The sequence below is a fragment of the Delphinapterus leucas genome, chromosome 2 (genome assembly GCF_059928025.1).
Source record: "Delphinapterus leucas isolate spDelLeu-1000000601 "Yukka" chromosome 2, BTC_Dleu_Yukka2, whole genome shotgun sequence".
Taxonomy (NCBI): Eukaryota; Metazoa; Chordata; class Mammalia; order Artiodactyla; family Monodontidae; genus Delphinapterus; species Delphinapterus leucas.
Window position 1 is genome coordinate 140,574,773 of NC_143130.1, and position 19,278 is coordinate 140,594,050.

Sequence of the window (19,278 nt, forward strand, 5' to 3'; positions counted from 1 at the left end):
CATATTTTTATTTTGAGAATCCAATCCATGAGTATTTACAAAACTAGTTACTTTTCTCTGTGTAATAAGTGATCATAAACTCAAGTATTTTCTTATTTCCTCTTTAGGGGTTAGAATTGCAAGAGACATCCTGTCATACTGCTGAAGCTCGAAGAGTTGACGAAGTTTTTGAAGGTGCCTTTGAACAAGAAGAATATGCAAGAGTATGTTCCATTAATGAACACTTTGGAAATGTCTTGACACCCTGTACTGTTTTGCCTGTGAAACTCTATTCTGATGCCAGGAATGTCCTGTCTGGCATAATTGATTCCCATGACAACTTAAAAGAATTTAAAGGTGACCTTGTTAAAGTACTTGTGTGGATACTTCTTCAGTACTGTTCCAGAAGGTCCAACATGCAGGAAAATGTTCACAAAACTGAAAATAAAGGGAAAGCATCTCTAATAATCCTTCCTCCTTTGAATACTTCACCACAAACCGAATCCCCAGAAGACACAGATAGTTTAAATTCAGAAAATTTGGATGACTGGTCTGATGATGTTTTTGGTGAAGAGCCAACTATCAAAAAAGGAAAAGAAGAAAAAGTTTTGCCAGGTATAAATTTGCCTATTCCAGGATCAGTGGAATCACAGAGGGTTGGTAAACATTCTACAGGCACAGTTACTGAAAATAGTCTTTACCAAGCAGTTGCATTGGGATACCCTGCTACTGACAAAGGGAAACAAGAAGCCGTGGCATACATCCCTCTCATGGAGTTCAGTTGTCCTCATTCTCACTTGTTAAGCTTACCTGAAGAGTGGATATCTAATTGTTTGCCTAATTCCAAAGTGAAGGAGATGAGCTCATTATTTCCAGAAGACTGGTACCACTTTGTTTTAAGGCAGTTGGAATGTTTTCATTCAGAAGAAAATGCCTCAAATGTAGTGGAAGAAATTGCAAAGGACAGAGTTTTAAAAGACTTTTATGTTCATGCAGTAATGACTTGTTATTTTAGTTTGTTTGGAGTAGACAATATGATTCCTAGTCCTGGTCATATATTGAGAGTCTACAGTGGTGTTTTCCCTTGGTCTCTTGCCTTGGATTGGCTCACAGAAAAGCCAGAACTGTTCCAACTAGCCCTAAAAGCTTTCAGGTAATTCATTTTGATTACATACAAGTTGTAACATTGGCCAAAAAATGTTGATTTTTTTATAACCTAGAAGGAGATGCTCTTTCATTTCTAATTTTAAAAAATAATCACTTTCCAAAAAATGAAAAATGCTTGGTATGTACTCTGATTATATCGGGAGCACACTTAAATTTGTACTTTGTTTTTATGTGGAGAACCTATTTTTTGTATGGCTTACTGGATTGTTTTGCTTTAACTCTTATCATTTCTCCCAGATCTTTTTTTCTAAAATATGTATGATTTCAGTTCAGTGTCTTTAAAAATCTATTTCATCTATAAAGTTGATTTTAAAAATTCTAAAATTCTTTGTTTCTCCATTTTTTAGGTATACTCTGAAACTAATGATTGATAAAGCGAGTTTAGGTCCAATAGAAGACTTTAAAGAGCTGACCAACTGCCTTGAAGAATATGAAAGTGACTGGTACATTGGTTTGGTATCTGATGAAAAGTGGAAGGAAGCAATTTTACAAGAAAAACCATACTTGTTTTCTCTGGGGTATGATCCTAATATGGTAAGGTTAAAAATGTGTTCTTAAACATTTTCGTATATTAACCTTAAAGAATAGAAATCAGTTATAAAGTATCTAACCTAAGTGATAGAGATAACATTCTAGGTATAAATATATTAATTATAGTATTAAGGTATTTGTAATCATGACTTTATGGCCAACATAATCCAGTCCTAGAATGACTGATTATTTACTTTGGCAAAGCTAATAGGAGCCAATAAAGAATGTTGTGTAGCTATTATGCAGTAACTGAGCTATAAGATAGTCAAGTAAATGTAATTTGCTATAGCATATTTGACTAAATGGGTTGTATTTATATGGCAAATTCAAGTGTATGAATTATTACTTTGGATTTGAATCCTAGAAGAAAAATTTGTAATTTGTAAGCAAGTCTGACTTGTGAAAATTCAGAGACTCTAAATAAGGAATGCCTTTTTTAAGATTTATTACTTGTTCCTATTGCATTTAAAATGTCATTGAGTGTGCACAATATGAAAGATTCAGTGTTATGAGCTTATTGTGGGTTCCACATGTGGTGTTACTGCACATGTGCTTCCCAATGAAAATGATGAAAGTTATTTTTTAAAAACAACCATTTAAAGTCTTAGAAATGGTCCTAAGGGCATATAGCAAATAAACATTTATTAAAGAAAATCTTCTGAAACCTAAGAACAGTTAGAGACTACATCATTTGAACCAAGACCCATTGCCTCCCAGCTCAGCAAGACAGAAACTCCACTCAGACTGGTATGGCCAAGAACACAGGGCTCCCTCTCCCCTCCCAGTTGGAGGACTGTTTTCCCAGAATAGGAAGGACTTCAGCATTTCTCATCTTACTCCCACCTGCCTATTGTGAGGCTTGGTTCTGGGCATGTGTAATCAAGAGGTTGGAACTCCCTTGTGGCCACCCCTAACTTGTTGGATGGAGGCTTTACCTGGGCCTGGTGTCACTGACAATAGCGGGGCCTGATTCCTCTTGTCTATGGATGTTCCACAGTGGGAGTGGCAAGCCAAGAAGACCTGAGTTTACTGCTCCCCCTCTACCAAACACATGTCCTGAAGCATAGGTGTTACTCAGAAGTGCGTCATTATCTTACACCCCAGTTCCAGCGCTCTGGCTCAGAGATTCTGCCCACTGGGAGAAGCAGACCATTAAAAAAAAAAAAAAAGCTCTAGATCTCTTACCAAAGGAAGTGACTTCATTTGCACATAGTGTGGACACACTGAAGCTTAAGATGTTCCTCAAAAAACAGTGGAGGTGGTGGTGAAAGTTACTAGAGGCAATTGGTAAAATCATTAGAGGTCTCAGCTGAACTGCAGGCCAGGTAGATTAACAGAGAGAACCAGGGAAAGAAACAGTGGAGAAGAGCCCTCCTGGGGTCAAAACAAATCTCAAACACTGACCTCCAAAACTGTTCTTTCAAAGGAGCCCAAATTTAATTGGATCACTCTAGAGCAATTTAGGTCCCAGGTCATTGTTGAAAATGTAGAGCAACCAGCTGGGTGTGAGCATTTAATAAAGAGAACCTTGCCAAAACCACTGCCATCCCATCATAACTGTGGGCACTCACAAGGCTGCATTCCCTGAGGAGCAATATCAAAGACTTCACAATTGAACGGGAGGTAGGATTAACTTCACTAAAGTCATCCAGCCATTCACTAAGCAAATATGCAAATAATACTAACAAGCCCTGGGGTGTGGGGTAGAGAGGATCAATACCCAGAATTGCTGCAGTGTTACCTAAAATGTCCAGTTTTCAACAAAAATTAGGCGATATGAAAAAAAACAGAAAAATAACAAGAAAGTCTGACCCATGTGTAGGGTGGTGGGAGGGGGAACATGGCAGAAATGGCCTGTGAGATCAACGACATGTCAGGTTTAACAAAGATATCAAAGTAACCATTTTATATATATGTTCAAAGGACTGAAGGAAATTATGATTAAAGAACTAAACAAAGTGGGAAACGAAGTGCTTATAGAGGGAACCTACCTCAACATAATAAGGGCCATATATGAGAAGCCCACAGCTAACAACATACTCAGTGGTGAAGAACTGAAGGTATTTCCTCTAAGATCAGGAAAATGACAAGGTTGCCCACTCTCACCACTTGTATTCAACATAGTATTGGAAGTCCTAACCAGAGCACTTTAGTTAAGAAAAAGAAATAAAAGGCGTCCAAATTGGAAAGGAAGAAGTAAAACTGGTACTATTTGCAGATGATGTGATATTGTATATAGAAAACCCTGTACTCTATAATAACAAACTATCAGAAAGAGAAATTAAGACAACAGTCCATTTACAATTGCATTAAAAGAATAAAATACCTAGGAATAAATTTTTTTTGTAACTGAAAGTTTGTACCTCTTAATCTCCTGCACCTACTTCTTTCCTCTCTCCATCCCCTTCCCCTTCTCCCTCCCCTCCGGCAACCACTTGTTTGTTTCCTATGTCTGTTTCTGTTTGTTTTTTTTTAAATGTTCATTTGTTTTTTTAGATTCCAAATATAAACAAAATCATATTTGTCTTTTTCTGTCTGACTTATTGCATTTAGCATAATAGCCTCTAGGTCCATCCATGTTGTCACAAATGGCAAGATTTCATTCTTTTTTATGGCTGATTAATATTCCATTGTATATATGCCACATCTTCTTCATTCATCTATTGATGGGCACTTAAGTTGCTTCCATATCTTGGCTATTATAAATAATGATGCAATGAACATAGGGGTGCACATATTTCTTTTCTTTTCTTTTTTTAAAAATTTATTTTTTATTTTTGGCTGCATTGGTTCTTTGTTGCTGTGCATAGGCTTTCTCTAGTTGCAGGGGGCGAGGGATACTCTTTGTTGCGGTGCGTGGGCTTCTCATTGAGGGGGTTTCTCTTTGTTGCGGAGTATGGGCTCTAGGCACGCAGGCTTCAGTAGTTGTGGCACTCGGGCTCAGTAGTTGTGGCTCACGGGCTCTAGAGCACAGGCTCAGTAGTTGTGGCACACGGGCTTAGTTGCTCCGTGGCATGTGGGATCTTCCCCAGACCAGGGCTCGAACCCGTGTCCGCTGCATTGGCAGGTGGATTCTTAACCACTGCGCCACCAAGGAAGTCCTATACTTCTTTTAATTAGATAAATACCAAGGAGCAGAATTGCTGGATCATATGGTAGATCTATTTTTAATTTTTTGAGGAATCTCCTTACTGTTTTTCATGGTGGCTGCACCAATTTACATTCCCCCCAACAGTGCGTGAGGGTTCTTTTTTCTCCACATCCTCACCAACACTTGTTATTTGTTGTTTTTTTGATAATAGCCATTCTGACAGGTGTGAGGTGATATCTCATTGTGGTTTTGATTTGCCTTGCCCTGATGATCAGTGATGTTGATCATCTTTTCATGTGCCTTTAGGCCATCTATATGTCTCCTTTGGAAAAATGTCTATTCAAGTCCTCTGCCCATTTTTAAACTGGGTTGTTTCTTTTTTTGATGTTGAGTTGTATGAGTTCTTTGTATATTTTGGACATTCATGCTTTATCAGGTATATTATTTGCAAATATCTTCTGCAATTCAGTAAGTGGCCTTTTCGTTTAGTTTATAGTTTCCTTCACTGTGCAAAAGCTTTTTAGTTTGATGTAGTCCCATTTGTTTATTTTTGCTTTTGTTTCCTTTGCCTGAGGAGACATATCAAAAATATGTGTTGCAAGTCTCATGTAAAATAACTTACTGCCTGTGTTTTCTTCTAGAGGTTTTATAGTTTCAGGTCTTACATTTAAGTCTTTAATTCATTTTGAATTTGTGTATGATATGCAAGAGTACTCCAGTTTCATTCATTTGTATGTAGCTGTCCAGTTTTCCCAACACTGTTTATTGAAGAGGCTGTCTTTTTCCCACTGTATGTTTTTGTCCCCTTTGTCATAGATGAATCACCCACATATGTGTGGGTTCATTTCTGGGCTCTCTGTTCTGTTCCATTGGTCTCTGTACTGTTTTTTTGCCAGTACCATACTTTTGATTACTGTAGCTTTGTAATATATTTTGAATTCAGAGAGTGTGATACCTGCAGCTTTGTTTCCTCTCAAGATTGTTTTGACTATTTGGGGTCTTTTGTGTTTCTATACGAATTTTAGATTATTCTAGTTATGTGGAGAATGCCATTGGTATTTTTATAGGGATTGCATTGAATCTGTAGATGACCTTGGGCAGTATGGTCATTTTAGCAATATTAATTATTCCAATCCATGAACACAGTATCTCTTTCCGTCTGTTTGTGTCATCTTCTATTTCTTTCATCAGTATCTTATAGTTTAATGAGTACAGGTCTTTTACCTCCTTAGTTAGATTTATTCCTAGGTATTTTATTCTTTTTGATGCAATTGTGAATGGGGTTGTTTTCCCAAAAGAAAGCTGGGTTAGCAATGCTTATATCAGACAAAAGAGACTTTAAAACAAGGACTGTAACAAGAGACAAAGAAGGACATTACATAATGATCAAAGGATCAATCCAACAAAACGATATAACGATTGTAAATATTATGCGCCCAACATAGAAGCACATAAATACTTAAAGCAAATATTAACAGACATAAAGGGAGAAATTAACAGTATCACAATAACAGTAGGGGACTTTAATTACCCCACTTGCATCAATGGACAGATTCTCCAGACAGAAAATCAATAGGGAAACACTGGTGTTAAATGACACATTAAACCAGATTGACTTCATAGGTGTATACAGAACATTCCATCTGAAAGCAGCAGAATACACATTCTTTTCAAGTGCACATGGAACGTTTTCCAGGATAGATCACATGCTAGACCACAAAACAAGTCACAGTAAATTTAAGAAAACTGAAATCATATCAGGCATCTTTTACAACCACAACAATATGAGACTAGAAATCAATACAAGAAAAAACCTGCAAAAACCCACAAACACCTGGAGGCTAAATAATATACTGCTAAGAAACTAATGGATCACTGAATAAATCAAATAATAAATTTAAAAAATACCTAGAGACAGATGAAAATGAAAATACAATGATCCAAAATCTGTGGGACGCAGCAAAAGCAGTTCTAAGAGGGAAGTTTATAGTAATACAAGCCTACCGCAGGAAACAAGAAAAATCTCAAGTAACTTAACCTTACACCTAAAGGAACTAGGAAAAGAAGAGCAAACAAAACCCAAAGTTAGAAGAAACAGAGAGAGAGAGAGAGAGAGAGAGAAACAAAGAGCAGGGCAGAAATAAATTAAATAGAGACTAAAATAATAGAAAAGATCAATGAAATTAAGAGCTGGTTTTTTGAAAAAATAAGTAAAATCCATACACCTTTTGCCAGACTCATCAAGAAAAAAAGGGAGAGGGCCCAAATCAGTAAAATCAGAAATGAAAAAGGAGAAGTTACAACTGACACTACAGAAACAAAAAGGATCATAAGATAGTGCTGTGAGCAACTATACACCAGTAAAATGGACAACCTAGAAGAAATGGACAAATTCTAAGAAAGGTGCAGTCTCCCACAACTGAACCAGGAAGAAATAGAAAGTATGAACTGACAAATTACCAGTACTGAAATTGAATCAGTAATTTTAAAACTCCCAACAAATAGAAGTCCAGGACCATAGCTTCATAGGTGAATTCTACCAAACATTTAGAGAAGAGTTAACACCTATTTTTCTGAAACTATTCTAAAAACAAAGATATCACAAAAAAAGAAAACTACAGGCAGTATCACTGATGAATATAAATGCAAAAATGCTCAACAAAATACTAGCAAACTGAACCCAACAGTACATTAAAAGGATCATACACTGGGATCAAGTGGGATTTTTTCCCAGGGATGCAAGGATTTTTCAATATCCGCAAATCAATCAATGTGATACATTACATTAACAAATTAAGTAAAAAAACATATCATCTCAATAGATACAGAAAAAGATTTTGACAAAATTCAACATCCATTTATGATAAAAAATATATTCTCCAGAAAGTAGGAGCATAGAGGGAACATACCTCAACATAATAAAGGCCATATATTGACAAACCCACAGCTAACATCATACTTAGTGGTGAAAAGCTGAAAGCATTTTCTCTAAGATCAGGAACAAGACAAGGACTTGCAGGCAAGACAATGCCCACTCTTTCCACTTTCATTCAACATAGTTTGGAAGTCCTAGCCACAGCAATCAGAGAAGAAAAAGAAAGAAAAAGAATCCACATTGGAAAGGAAGAAGTAAATCTATCACTGTTGGCTGATAACATGATACTTTACATAGAAAACCCTAAAGATGCCACCAGAAAACTACTAGAGCTCATTAGTGAATTTGGTAAAGTTGCAGGATATAAAATTAATATACAGAAATCTGTTGCATTTCTATACACAAAAAAACGAAATATCAGAAAGAAAAATTTAGGGAACAATCCCATTTACCATTGCATCAAAAAGAATAAAAACCTAGGAATAAAGCTACCTAAGGAGGCAAAAGACCTGTACTCTGAAAACTGTAAGATGCTGATGAAAGAAATTGAAGACAACACAGATGGAAAGATATACCGTGTTCTTGGATTGGAAGAATCGGTATTGTTAAAATAACTGTATTAACCAAGGCAATCTACAGATTCAGTGTAATCCCTATCAAATTAACAATGGCATTTTTCACAGACCTAGAACAAATAATTTTAAAATTTGTATGGAGAAACACAGAAGACCCTGAATAGCCAAAACAATCTTGAGAAAGAAGAACGAGCTGGAGGAATTATGCTTCCTGACTTCAGACTATACTATAAAGCTTCAGTAATCAAAATAGTATGGTACTGGCACAAAAACAGACACATAGATCAATGGAACAGGATAGAAAGCTCAGAAATAAGTCCATACACTTATGGTCAATTAATCTTCGACAAAGGAGGCAAGAATACACAATGGAGAAAAGATATTCTTTTCAATAAGTGGTGCTGGGAAAGCTGGACAACTGCATATAAAAGAATGAAATTAGAAATTCTCTAACACTGTATACAAAAATAAACTCAAAATGGATTAAAGACCTAAATTTAAGACCAGATACTATAAAACTCCTAGAGGAAAACAGGCAGAACACTTTGAGATAAATCGCAGCAAATTTTTTGGATCTGTCTCCTAGAACAATGGAAATGAAAGGAAAATAAACAAATGGGACCTAATTAAACTTAAAAGCTTTTTCACGCAAAGAAAACCATAAACAAAACTAAAAGGCAACCTATGGTTTGGGAGAAAATGTTTGCAAAACAATGAGACCGACAAGGGATTAATTTCCAAAATATGCAAACTCACACAGCTCAATATTAAAAAACCAAACAACCCAATCAAAAAATGGGCAGAAGACCTAAATAGACATTTCTCCAAAGAAGACATACAGATGCCAACTGGCACATGAAAAGATGCTCAACACTGCTAATTTTTAGAAAAATGCAAATCAAAACTACAGTGAGATATCACCTCACACCAGTGAAAATGGTCATCATCAAAAAGTCTACAAACAATAAATGCTAGACAGGTTGTGGAGAAAATGGAACCCTCTTACACTGTTGGTGGGAATGTAAACTGGTGCAGCTACTATGGAGAACAATATAGAAATTCCTTAATAAACTAAAACTAGAGTTACCATATGATCCAGCAATCCCACTCCTGGGCATATATCTGGAAAATACAAAAACTCTAATTCAAAAAGGTGCATGCACCCCACTGTTCATAACACCACTATTATAATAGCCAAGACATGGAAGCAACCTAAATGTCCATTGACAGATGAATGGATAAAGAAGATGTAGTATATATTGGGTTGGCTAAAAAGTTTGTTCAGGTTTGTCTGTAAGATGTTATGGGAAAACCCAAACGAACTTTCTGGCCAACCCAGTTTACACACACACACATATATATACATACACACATACATACATAGATATATACACACAGTGGAATATTACTTAACCATAAAAAGAATGAAATAACGCCATTTGCAGCAATATGTTTGGACCTAGAGATTATCATACTAAATGAAGTAAGTCCGACAGAGAAAGACAAGTATCATATCACTTATATGTGGAATCTAAAATAATAATACAAATGAACTTACTTACAAAACAGAAATAGATTCACAGACATAGAAAACAAACTTATTTTTACCAAAGAGGAAAGGGGAGGAGGGATAAATTAGGAGTTTGGATTAACAGATACACACTACTATATGTAAAATAGATAAACAAAAAGGACCTACTATATCACACAGGGAACTATATTCAATATCTTGTAATAACCTATAATGGAAAAGAATCTGAAAAAGAATATATTATATATATGTATTTGTGAATATGTGTAACTGAATCACTTTGCTGTACACCTGAAACTTACACAACATTGTAAATCAACTATACTTCAATTTTTTAAAAAATCATATGATCATCTCAATAGATGCAGAAAAAGCTTTTGACAAAATTCAACAACCATTTATGATAAAACTCTTTAACAGAGTGGGTATAAAGGGAACATACCTCAATATAATAAAGGCCATATATAAGAAGCCTACAGCTAACATCATACTCAGGGGTGAAGAGCTGAAAGTATTTCCTCTAAGATAAGGAACATGACAAGGATTTCCACTCTCACCACTTTTATTCAACATAGTATTGAAAGTCCTAGCCACAGCAACCAGAGAAGAGAAAGAAATTAAAGGAATCGAAACTGGAAAGATAGAAGTAAAACTGTCACTGTTTGCAGATGATGTGATAGTATACATAGAAAATCCTAATGACACCACCAAAAAACTACTAGAACTCATACATGAATTTGGTAAAGTTGCAGTATATAAACTTAATATACAGAAATATGTTGCATTTCTACACACTAATAATGAACTACCAGAAAGGCAAGTTAGGAAGACCTAGGAGTAAATTTTTAAAAGAATGTGAAAGACACTAAAAACTATAAGGCATCGATGAAAGAAATTGAAGACACAAATAAATGGAAAGATATTCCATGCTCATGGGTTGGAAGAATTAACATTGTTAAGATGTCCATGCCACCCAAAGCAGTCTACAGATGCAGTGCAATCCCTGTCAAAATTCCAATGGCATTTTTCACAGAAATAGAATAAACAATCCTAAACTTTGTATGGATCCACAGAAGATCCCAAATAGCTAAAGCAATCTTGAGAAAGAGCAAAACTGGAGGCATCATGCTTCCTGATTTCAAACTATATTACAAAGCCATAGTAATCAAAACAGTATGGTATTGGCATAAAAACAGACACATAGGTCAATGGAACAGAATAGAGAGCCCAGAAATAAACGCACATATATATGGTCAATTAATTTATGACAAAAGAGCCAATAATATGCAATGGGGGAAAGATGGTCTCTTCAATAAATGATGTTATGAAAACTGGGCCACTGTCTTAACACTATACACAAACGTCAACTCAAAATGGATTAAAGACTTAAATGTAAGACCTGAAACCGTAAAACTCCTAGAGGAAAACATAGGTGGTAGCTCCTTGACATCGGTCTTGGTAATGATTTTTTGGATTTGACAACAAAAGCAAAAATAAACAAGTGGGATTACTTCAAACTTAAAAGCTTCATTCAGGGACTTCCCTGGCAGTCCAGTGGTTAAGACTCTGCATTTCCACTGCAGGGGCACAGGTTTGATCCCTGGTTGGGGAACTAAGATCTTACATGCTGTGTGGCTCAGAAAAAAAAAAAAAATTAAATTTAAAAATAAAAAGCTTCATTCAGCAGAGCAAAGGAAATCATCAACAAAACCAAAAGACAATCTACAAAGTGGGAGAAATATTTGTAAAACATATATCTAATAAGGGGTTATTATGTTTTAAAATATATAAAGAACTCATATAACTCAATAGCAAAAAAAAAAAACCTGATTTTAAAATGGGCAGGGGATATGAGTAGACCGAATATGAATTTTTCCAAAGAAGATACACAGTTTGCCAACAGGGACATGAAAAGGTTCTCAACATCACTAATCATGAGGGAAATGCAAATCAAAACCACTATCACCTCATAACCTGTTAGAATGGCTCTTATCAAAAAGACAGGAAGGGCTTTCCTGGTGGCGCAGTGGTTGAGAGTCCGCCTGCCGATGCAGGGGACATGGGTTCATGCCCCGGTCTGGGAAGATCCCACATGCCGCAGAGCGGCTGGGCCCGTGAGCCATGGCCGCTGAGCCTGCGCGTCCGGAGCCTGTGCTCCGCAATGGGAGAGGCCACAACAGTGAGAGGCCCACGTAACGCAAAAAAAAAAAAAAAAAAAAAAAGACAGGAAATAACAAGTGTTGGCTAAGATGTGGAGAAAGGGAATGTAAATTAATGCAGCCACTCTGGAAAACAATATGGATGTTCCTCAGAAAATTAAAAACAGAACTACCGTATGATCCAGCAATTTCAATTTTTAATGTTTATTCAAAGGAAATGAAAATACTAATTCAGAACCATACCTGTACCCCCATGCTCAATGCAGCATTATTTTTAATAGCGAAGTCATGGAAATAACCTGTATACCTACAGATGTATGGATAAAGAAAATATACACACACACACACACACAGGAATATTATTCATCCATAAAAAAGGAAATCTTGCCATCGGTGACAAAATGGATAAACCTTAAGGGTATTATGCTAAGTGAAATAAGTCAGACAAAGATAAATATCATTTGATCTCACTTATCTGTGGGATCTAAAAAATTAAAAAGAAAAAAACCAAACTCACAGACACAGAGAAAAGATTGGTGGTTGCCAGAGGGTGGGAGTGGGTGCAATTGGTAAAGGTACAAACTTCCAGTTACAAAATAAATAAGACCTGGGGATGCAATGCACAGTGTGGTTAATAATACTGATTGTATATTGTTATATTGCTAAGAGAGTAGATCATAAAAGTTCTCATCTCAAGAAGTGATGGATGTTAATTAGACTTATTGTGATTATTTCACAATATATCCAAATATTGAATCATGTTGTACACCTGAAACTAATATGTCAATTATATTTCAATTTAAAAAGGGAGGTAAAGGAAGGTATGATGACACTCTCACATCAAATAGAGAAAGAATATCAATAGAGATAGAAATTATAAAAAAGAACTAAATGAAAAATATACTAGAGGGCTAGACCATAAATAGCATAACTTAACCCAATTTAAAAATAACAAAGGATTGTATAGACATTTCTTCAAAGGAAATATACAAATGGAACAATAAGCACATGAAAAGATGCTCAACATCATTCATCATCAGCAAAATGCAAGTCAAAACCACAATGACATCACTTCATAGTAGGATGTCTAAAATCAAAAAGTTAGATAATAAGCGTTGGTGAGGATATGGAGAAATTGGAACTCTGATACAGTGCTGGCAGAAATGTAAAATGGTACTACCACTTCGGAAAACATTCTGGCATTTTCTCAACTAGACATAGAGTTACCATATGATCCGGTAATTCCACTCCTATATACCCAAGATAAATGAAAACATAAATCCACATGAAAATTCAAATATAGCAGCATTATTCATAATTGCTGAAAGATGGACACACCCAACTGTCCATCAACTGATGAATGAATAAACAAATAGTGGTATATTCATTCAATGGAATATTATTTGGCCATAAAAAGGAGTGAATTTACTTGATACATGCTACAACATGAATCAACCTTGAAAACATGCTGAATTAAAGCCAGTCACAAAAAAACACATGATTCCATTCATGTAAAATTTCCAAGACGAGGCAAATCAATACATTAGATTAGAAAATATATTAGTGGTTGCTAATGACTGGGGAAATTAAGGGATAGGAGGATAATAGCTAAAGAGTACAAGGTTTCTTTTTGAGGTCATGAAAATATTCTGCAGTTGTGGAGATAGTTGTACGTATCTGAACATACTAAAAAGTCATTGAATTATATATTTCACATCAGTAAATTATATGGAATGTGAATTATATCTCAATAAAGCTGCTTTTGAAAAGAGCCTATTGGATGATTGTTCACTGACTAGTATTTATGACTTATGCATTGCTGAGGCCAGATGAGATGAGGGAATAGAGAGGAAAGTAAAGAGAAGTGAGTGCAGTGGCTATCAGGAAATTTTTTTCTCTTGTACTTATTTGGAGAGCAATCAGATAGATGTGATTCTTGATTCTGAAGACAAGCAACTCGTGTACATTTTGATACACTACTTTCTGTTTAAGTTTGCCTAACTACAATGGAATTTTTCTCTAATTTTATAAAGGCCTGAATATAATCTCTTTTCTTTTGCTTTCTCTCCCACCTCGTTTATTCTTTACAGGGAGTTTACACTGGGAGAGTACTTACCCTTCAAGAATTATTGATCCAAGTTGGGAAGTTAAATGCTGAAGCTGTTAGAGGTCAGTGGGCCAATCTTTCATGGGAATTGCTTTATGCCACCAATGATGATGAGGAACGTTATAGTATACAAGCTCATCCACTACTTTTAAGAAACCTTACAGTACAAGCGGCTGATCCTCCCCTGGGATATCCAATTTATTCTTCAAAGCCTCTCCATATACATTTGTTTTAGAACCCGTTTTAACTTGTATTGTGAGCAAATGAGATGTCTAGAAAATTAACAATATGATTCCTCATAACTTCACTGGACTTCTCTCTCTCCTCCCACAAGTCAGATGCCTAAGCTAAGCTCTATAAAGTTGATTCTCTTAGGTATCTTAATGGTTTAAAACAACAACTTTATGTCTAACATAAAAGTTAAAATTAGTTGGCCAATATTTGTGCCCTATTGAGTGTGGTAGGCTTTGGTAAATATAAAACATTTGTGTAAGATAATATAATGAATTTTTTAATGCTTTCTTAAATGTATAAGTGACTGGCCTTAGTCAACAACTATGTAATTTTTACATGCTTAAAAGATACACATATCAGTGTTTTTAAGTCAAGATAATGGATCCTACTGAAGGTTACATAATGTATATATATTTATTTGAAATATTAAATTTTATAGTATTTTCAAACTTTGTGCTATTTTATTTTAATATTTAACACGGTCTGTTTCCATATAATCTATTCATTTTCTTTTCATATACTTCAATTCAGAAACCTTAAAATTTTTCAATAAAATCTCTTCCAAAAAAATCTTTCTTTTTTTTTCCAAGTATCCTTTTGATATGTTTGAAAGGAAAAGGTCATCCCATTGATCATGTGAATACTCACAGGATCAGCAACATTAAGGTAATCTGATTATGACTGTTAGAGGCCATTCTGTAGATCTGGCTCCTCATGCATTTCTTTTCAACTGAATATACTGCTTCTGAAGAACGACTTATCCGGTAGGACTACCAGTTACTAGTGTCTTAAGGTGTTTGAACTAAAGGCAGAAAGAGATGGGAGAAAATTTTTCATAATGTGATCAGGCTTTTATTTTCACTCTTTTGCTGCTTAGAACTTTTTACAGGTACTTATAAGGAGGATGAACAATGAATCCGCATCATTTGGGACATGAATTTCCTCTACACCTTATTTATTTCCGTCTGTAGTACCCGTTATTTAATCTGTAGTAGCCTTCTGAGTAGGTAGTACAGTAATACATTCTCTTTAGTAATGACTGAAATTATTTGAAATGTACCAATTAGGTTTTTATTACTATTACTCCTTTATTAAGTGGAACAGTTCAATACAGCAGTGTTAAAGGATAGCTTTTTGGACTAATTTCAATTAATGAATTCACGAGATTCGTGTGTTAAGTCATTTTGGGGGAAGCAATATAGTATAGTTAATAAGATAGGGTTTGGTGTTACATCTGAGTTCAGATCTCAGGCTTATGATTTATGTAACAGATTTATTAGCTGGAAAATTACATATATATACCTTTTTGTCACCTAAGGAAATTTTCTCATATCATTAAAAACACTAGTTATCAGTTTTAATGACTGTATAACATTGATAGATATGACAAATTATTAGACTGTCCCCCAAATAATGGGCATCTTAAGTTGTTTAAAGATTTTCAGTATTATAATAGTGCCAAGCCATGCTTTCCCTTTACCATGAATTTTTCTCAAACTACCACCATGTCCCTCCATTTCTTTTCATGGCCAAGTTTCCTCATCTTCATTCACTTGTCAAAACATTCCAGTCTGGATTCCATCTCTACTATCCCCCCAGATAAGGAAAGTTTTTATTAAAAGTCGTTGTTTACCTTCATACTGTCAAACCAACTACAGCTGGCCCTTGAACAACGTGGGTTTGAACTGTGCAGGTCCACTTGTACATGGATTTTTTTCAGTAGTAAATACTAAGATACAAAGTCAATTGAATCCACAGATAAGGAGGAACCACGGATACAGAGGGCCCACTCTAAATTATATGCAGCTTAAAACCCCAGCACTATTCGAGGGTCAACTATAGTTACTTTTATATTCTCGTCTTATTTGTTCTCTAAGTAGCATTTGACACATTTGACAACTCCTTGAATTTTTTTCTTTTGGGCTTCCCTGACACTACATTATCTTCATTTTCTTCCTGTCTCCCTGACTACTCCTTCTCAATCACCTTTGCTGCTTTTCCTTTTCTACCTGACATCTAAATTTTGGAATTTCTTAACAACTGGTTCAGGCCCCCTCTTCTTACTCTACATTTCACCACAGACAATTCTCATTCACTCCCAAGACCTAAAATATCATCAATAAGTCGATGATGTTCAAATACATGTACTCAACCTCTCTTCTTAGCACTGAACCTGTATATGTAACTATTTATCTCCATCTCATATATTCAAAATATCTGACCTGATTGAACTTGCCCTAATACCAGCTTTTCTGACTTCTACCTTAGTACTGCCTAGGTAATTCACATGAGACATCTCACAGAGAATTAGGAAAGCTGGGCAAAATAATATTTTTAAGTCTGTTCAAAGGTATCAGAGAACCAAGAAGACAGTGAAGAATTACATCACCAACCAAGATCCAAGGCAAAATGAAACTTAAGAGACCTGAGCTCAGCATTTGAGCTGCTTTTCTTCTAGGAATATTTGCCAATTAAGGAAGAGGTGGCTGAGAAGATAACACTTTTGGCAGACTTGCTACTAAGTTAGAGGGTTAAAAAATGGAGTCCAGGGCTCTCCAAAGAAAGAGGGTGAACAAAAAAAATAGATACATTTTCAATCTTTTCAATCCCTAAAACTGGATTAAGGTGACCCTGGATTTGTAGTGTACCTAGCTAATACCCAGAGCAAATGTACATCTTCTCTGGATATTTTAAGTTATTTTTATAATTTTTCATATTTATGTTGGACCATCTAAAATAAAGCACCTGAGGAGATAAGACAACATGAGCCAAATCCAAGAGAAACAACAGACAATAGGAACAAACCCACAGGGGTTTATAACTGGAGGCTTTTTCCTCTTAATCCCCTTCACCTATTTTGCCCCCTACCCCACAATAATCACCCATGTTTTCTCTGTGGCTGTGTGTCTGTTTTTTGTTTTCTTTTTTTTTTGCGGTACGCAGGCCTCTCACTGTTGTGGCCTCTCCCGTTGCGGAGCACAGGCTCCGGACGCGCAGGCTCAGTGGCCATGGCTCACAGGCCCAGCCGCTCAGTGGCATGTGGGATCTTCCCGGACCGGGGCATGAACCCGTGTCCCCTGCATCGGCAGGCGGACTCTCAACCACTGCGCCACCAGGGAAGCCCTTGTTTTCTTTTTTTTAAATTACACATATTAGTGAGATCATGTGGTATTTTTCTTTGACGTATTTCACTTAGCATAATACCTTCTAGATCCATCCATGTTGTATCAAGTGGCAAGATTTCTTTTTTTAATGGCTGAGTAATATTACATTGTATATAAATACACAACATCTTCTTTATTCATCAGTGGACACTTAGGTTGCTGCTGAGATTCTTAATCTTGTGTTTTATATCTTTAAATATACCAAACATAATTTTCAAGCCTGTGTTTAATAATTCCGTTATCTGGGATCCCCTGTGGACAAAATGAGCACTATCTTCTGTGCACATAAATTTAAGTATATGTAAACAGAATTGTTACAGTCATCATTTACTTTCTTCACTCATCACCGTGCTGCTAGGATATATCCATCTTGCCATGTATGCATTTATTCCATTGCTTTTACTTGCTGTACCTCATGGTATCACTCCACCATTTACACCTTCCCCATTTCCCAAAGATAGCCACCAGGGTGGTCTCCAACTTCTCCACCAACTATTCCAGTTATTTTATGGGTGTTACCTTGTCTATAGGTAAACTGTGAACTGCTTATACATAAGAACCATGTTTTTCTTCCCCTGTTCTTCTCCCTTCTATTATGGCCTATGCATGTTTTCTACTATAAGGTGCTAAAGATTAAAGTAAAATTAATGATAATAAGAAGTTGCCAATGGAATCTTCCTGAGCTGAGTTTAACCCAGGCTTTACCCCTTACGAGCTCTGTGACCTTGGGAAAGTAACACCTACTTGCTTTGGGCATTTCTTTCTTCATCTATTAAGGTGGATAATACCACCTACCTTAGAGGGCTGTTATGAGAAATAAGTGAATTAACTAATTACAAAGCACCTCAGTATAGCAAATGACATATATTTTTAATAAATTATGGCTGCTATGAGTCCTACCTACAGCTTCAAATTCCAGTCATTTGTACCTGTCAACTCTTCCAAGAGAGTGTAAGCACCTTGGAAGCATGCCATTTCAGACACTTCTTTATATCTGCCCATTCCCCAGCACTCTGCTTCATGTAATATTCCATGCATTTATGCTAAATGGATTACTGTAATTCTTTGGTTGGCATTCTGCTAACCTAGATTTTAAGCATACATGCTAGAGTATGTTAAAATGCTCTTTAATCCAGGAATGTAGTATGTATTAATACCCTTATTGCAAGACTCCTGGCAATCTTATTTATTACACGTTGAAAGGAAAGTTGTATCTATTAAGAAGTAAAATCACAAGTAAGTCTTCAGTGCATAAGAAAATTGCTGTTGTTATGTTTTCCGTTTCTCTTTCCATTGGCTTGAAAAATGCAAGTACTCCTTCACTGATATTTTGTCTTCCAGATTTTAAAATAAGAGGAATCTGCATCCTGTAACAGAATGACAGAAACATGAATCAGTCTTTTCTACCCCGGTTTTCGACGATTAATTCCTTCTGTTTTGAGGAGCTATATCATTATGATTCACTATTGAGAATCCTTATAAAACCTGGGCAAATGCTTAAGTCAGAATAAAAATCATAGCCAAAATTCTAGATCTACACAAAAATATCTCTAATGGGCTTAGCATAGTTATTTCCCTGTCATTTGTTAGCATCTGACTATGCCATTTCATAAATGCTGAAATTTCTATTATTACTCTTCTGGATCAGCATGTCATACCTACACTGACTTGCCTTAATAAATACAAAGAACAGTGTCTTTAGAATTAAAATAATTGACAGACAACTTCAAAATCTTTTGTGGACTTTGAGTACATTGCTTAAAGAGTAAAACAAAGCAACTCAGTCTCTAAGAGGTGACATTTCATTTGGGAAGATATCCATTTACCACTTTCAAGAATTTGCACTAAATAAGACATAAATTATA

At 35.7% G+C, this 19,278-nt stretch overlaps 2 protein-coding genes across 4 annotated transcripts in view; one reads left to right on the forward strand and one right to left on the reverse strand.

Moving 5' to 3' along the window:
• PCNX4 (pecanex 4) overlaps window positions 1-14,848 on the forward strand; it is a 43,035-nt gene extending 28,187 nt beyond the window's left edge. Inside the window, exons 9-11 of one of the 2 annotated variants that reach the window (XM_022570444.3) lie at window positions 108-1,132; window positions 1,494-1,680; window positions 13,999-14,848. In XM_022570444.3, coding sequence (XP_022426152.2) covers window positions 108-1,132; window positions 1,494-1,680; window positions 13,999-14,250 — 1,464 coding nt within the window. In that variant the 3' untranslated portion in view covers window positions 14,251-14,848. The remainder of the gene's footprint in view (window positions 1-107; window positions 1,133-1,493; window positions 1,681-13,998) is intronic. The other variant, XM_022570445.3, reaches the window with a different exon arrangement.
• DHRS7 (dehydrogenase/reductase 7) overlaps window positions 458-19,278 on the reverse strand; it is a 34,817-nt gene continuing 15,996 nt past the window's right edge. For both annotated transcript variants that reach the window (XM_089907777.1, XM_022570443.3), the window contains one exon: window positions 458-18,780. In XM_089907777.1, the coding sequence (XP_089763903.1) occupies window positions 18,733-18,780 (48 nt within the window). In that variant the 3' untranslated portion in view covers window positions 458-18,732. The remainder of the gene's footprint in view (window positions 18,781-19,278) is intronic.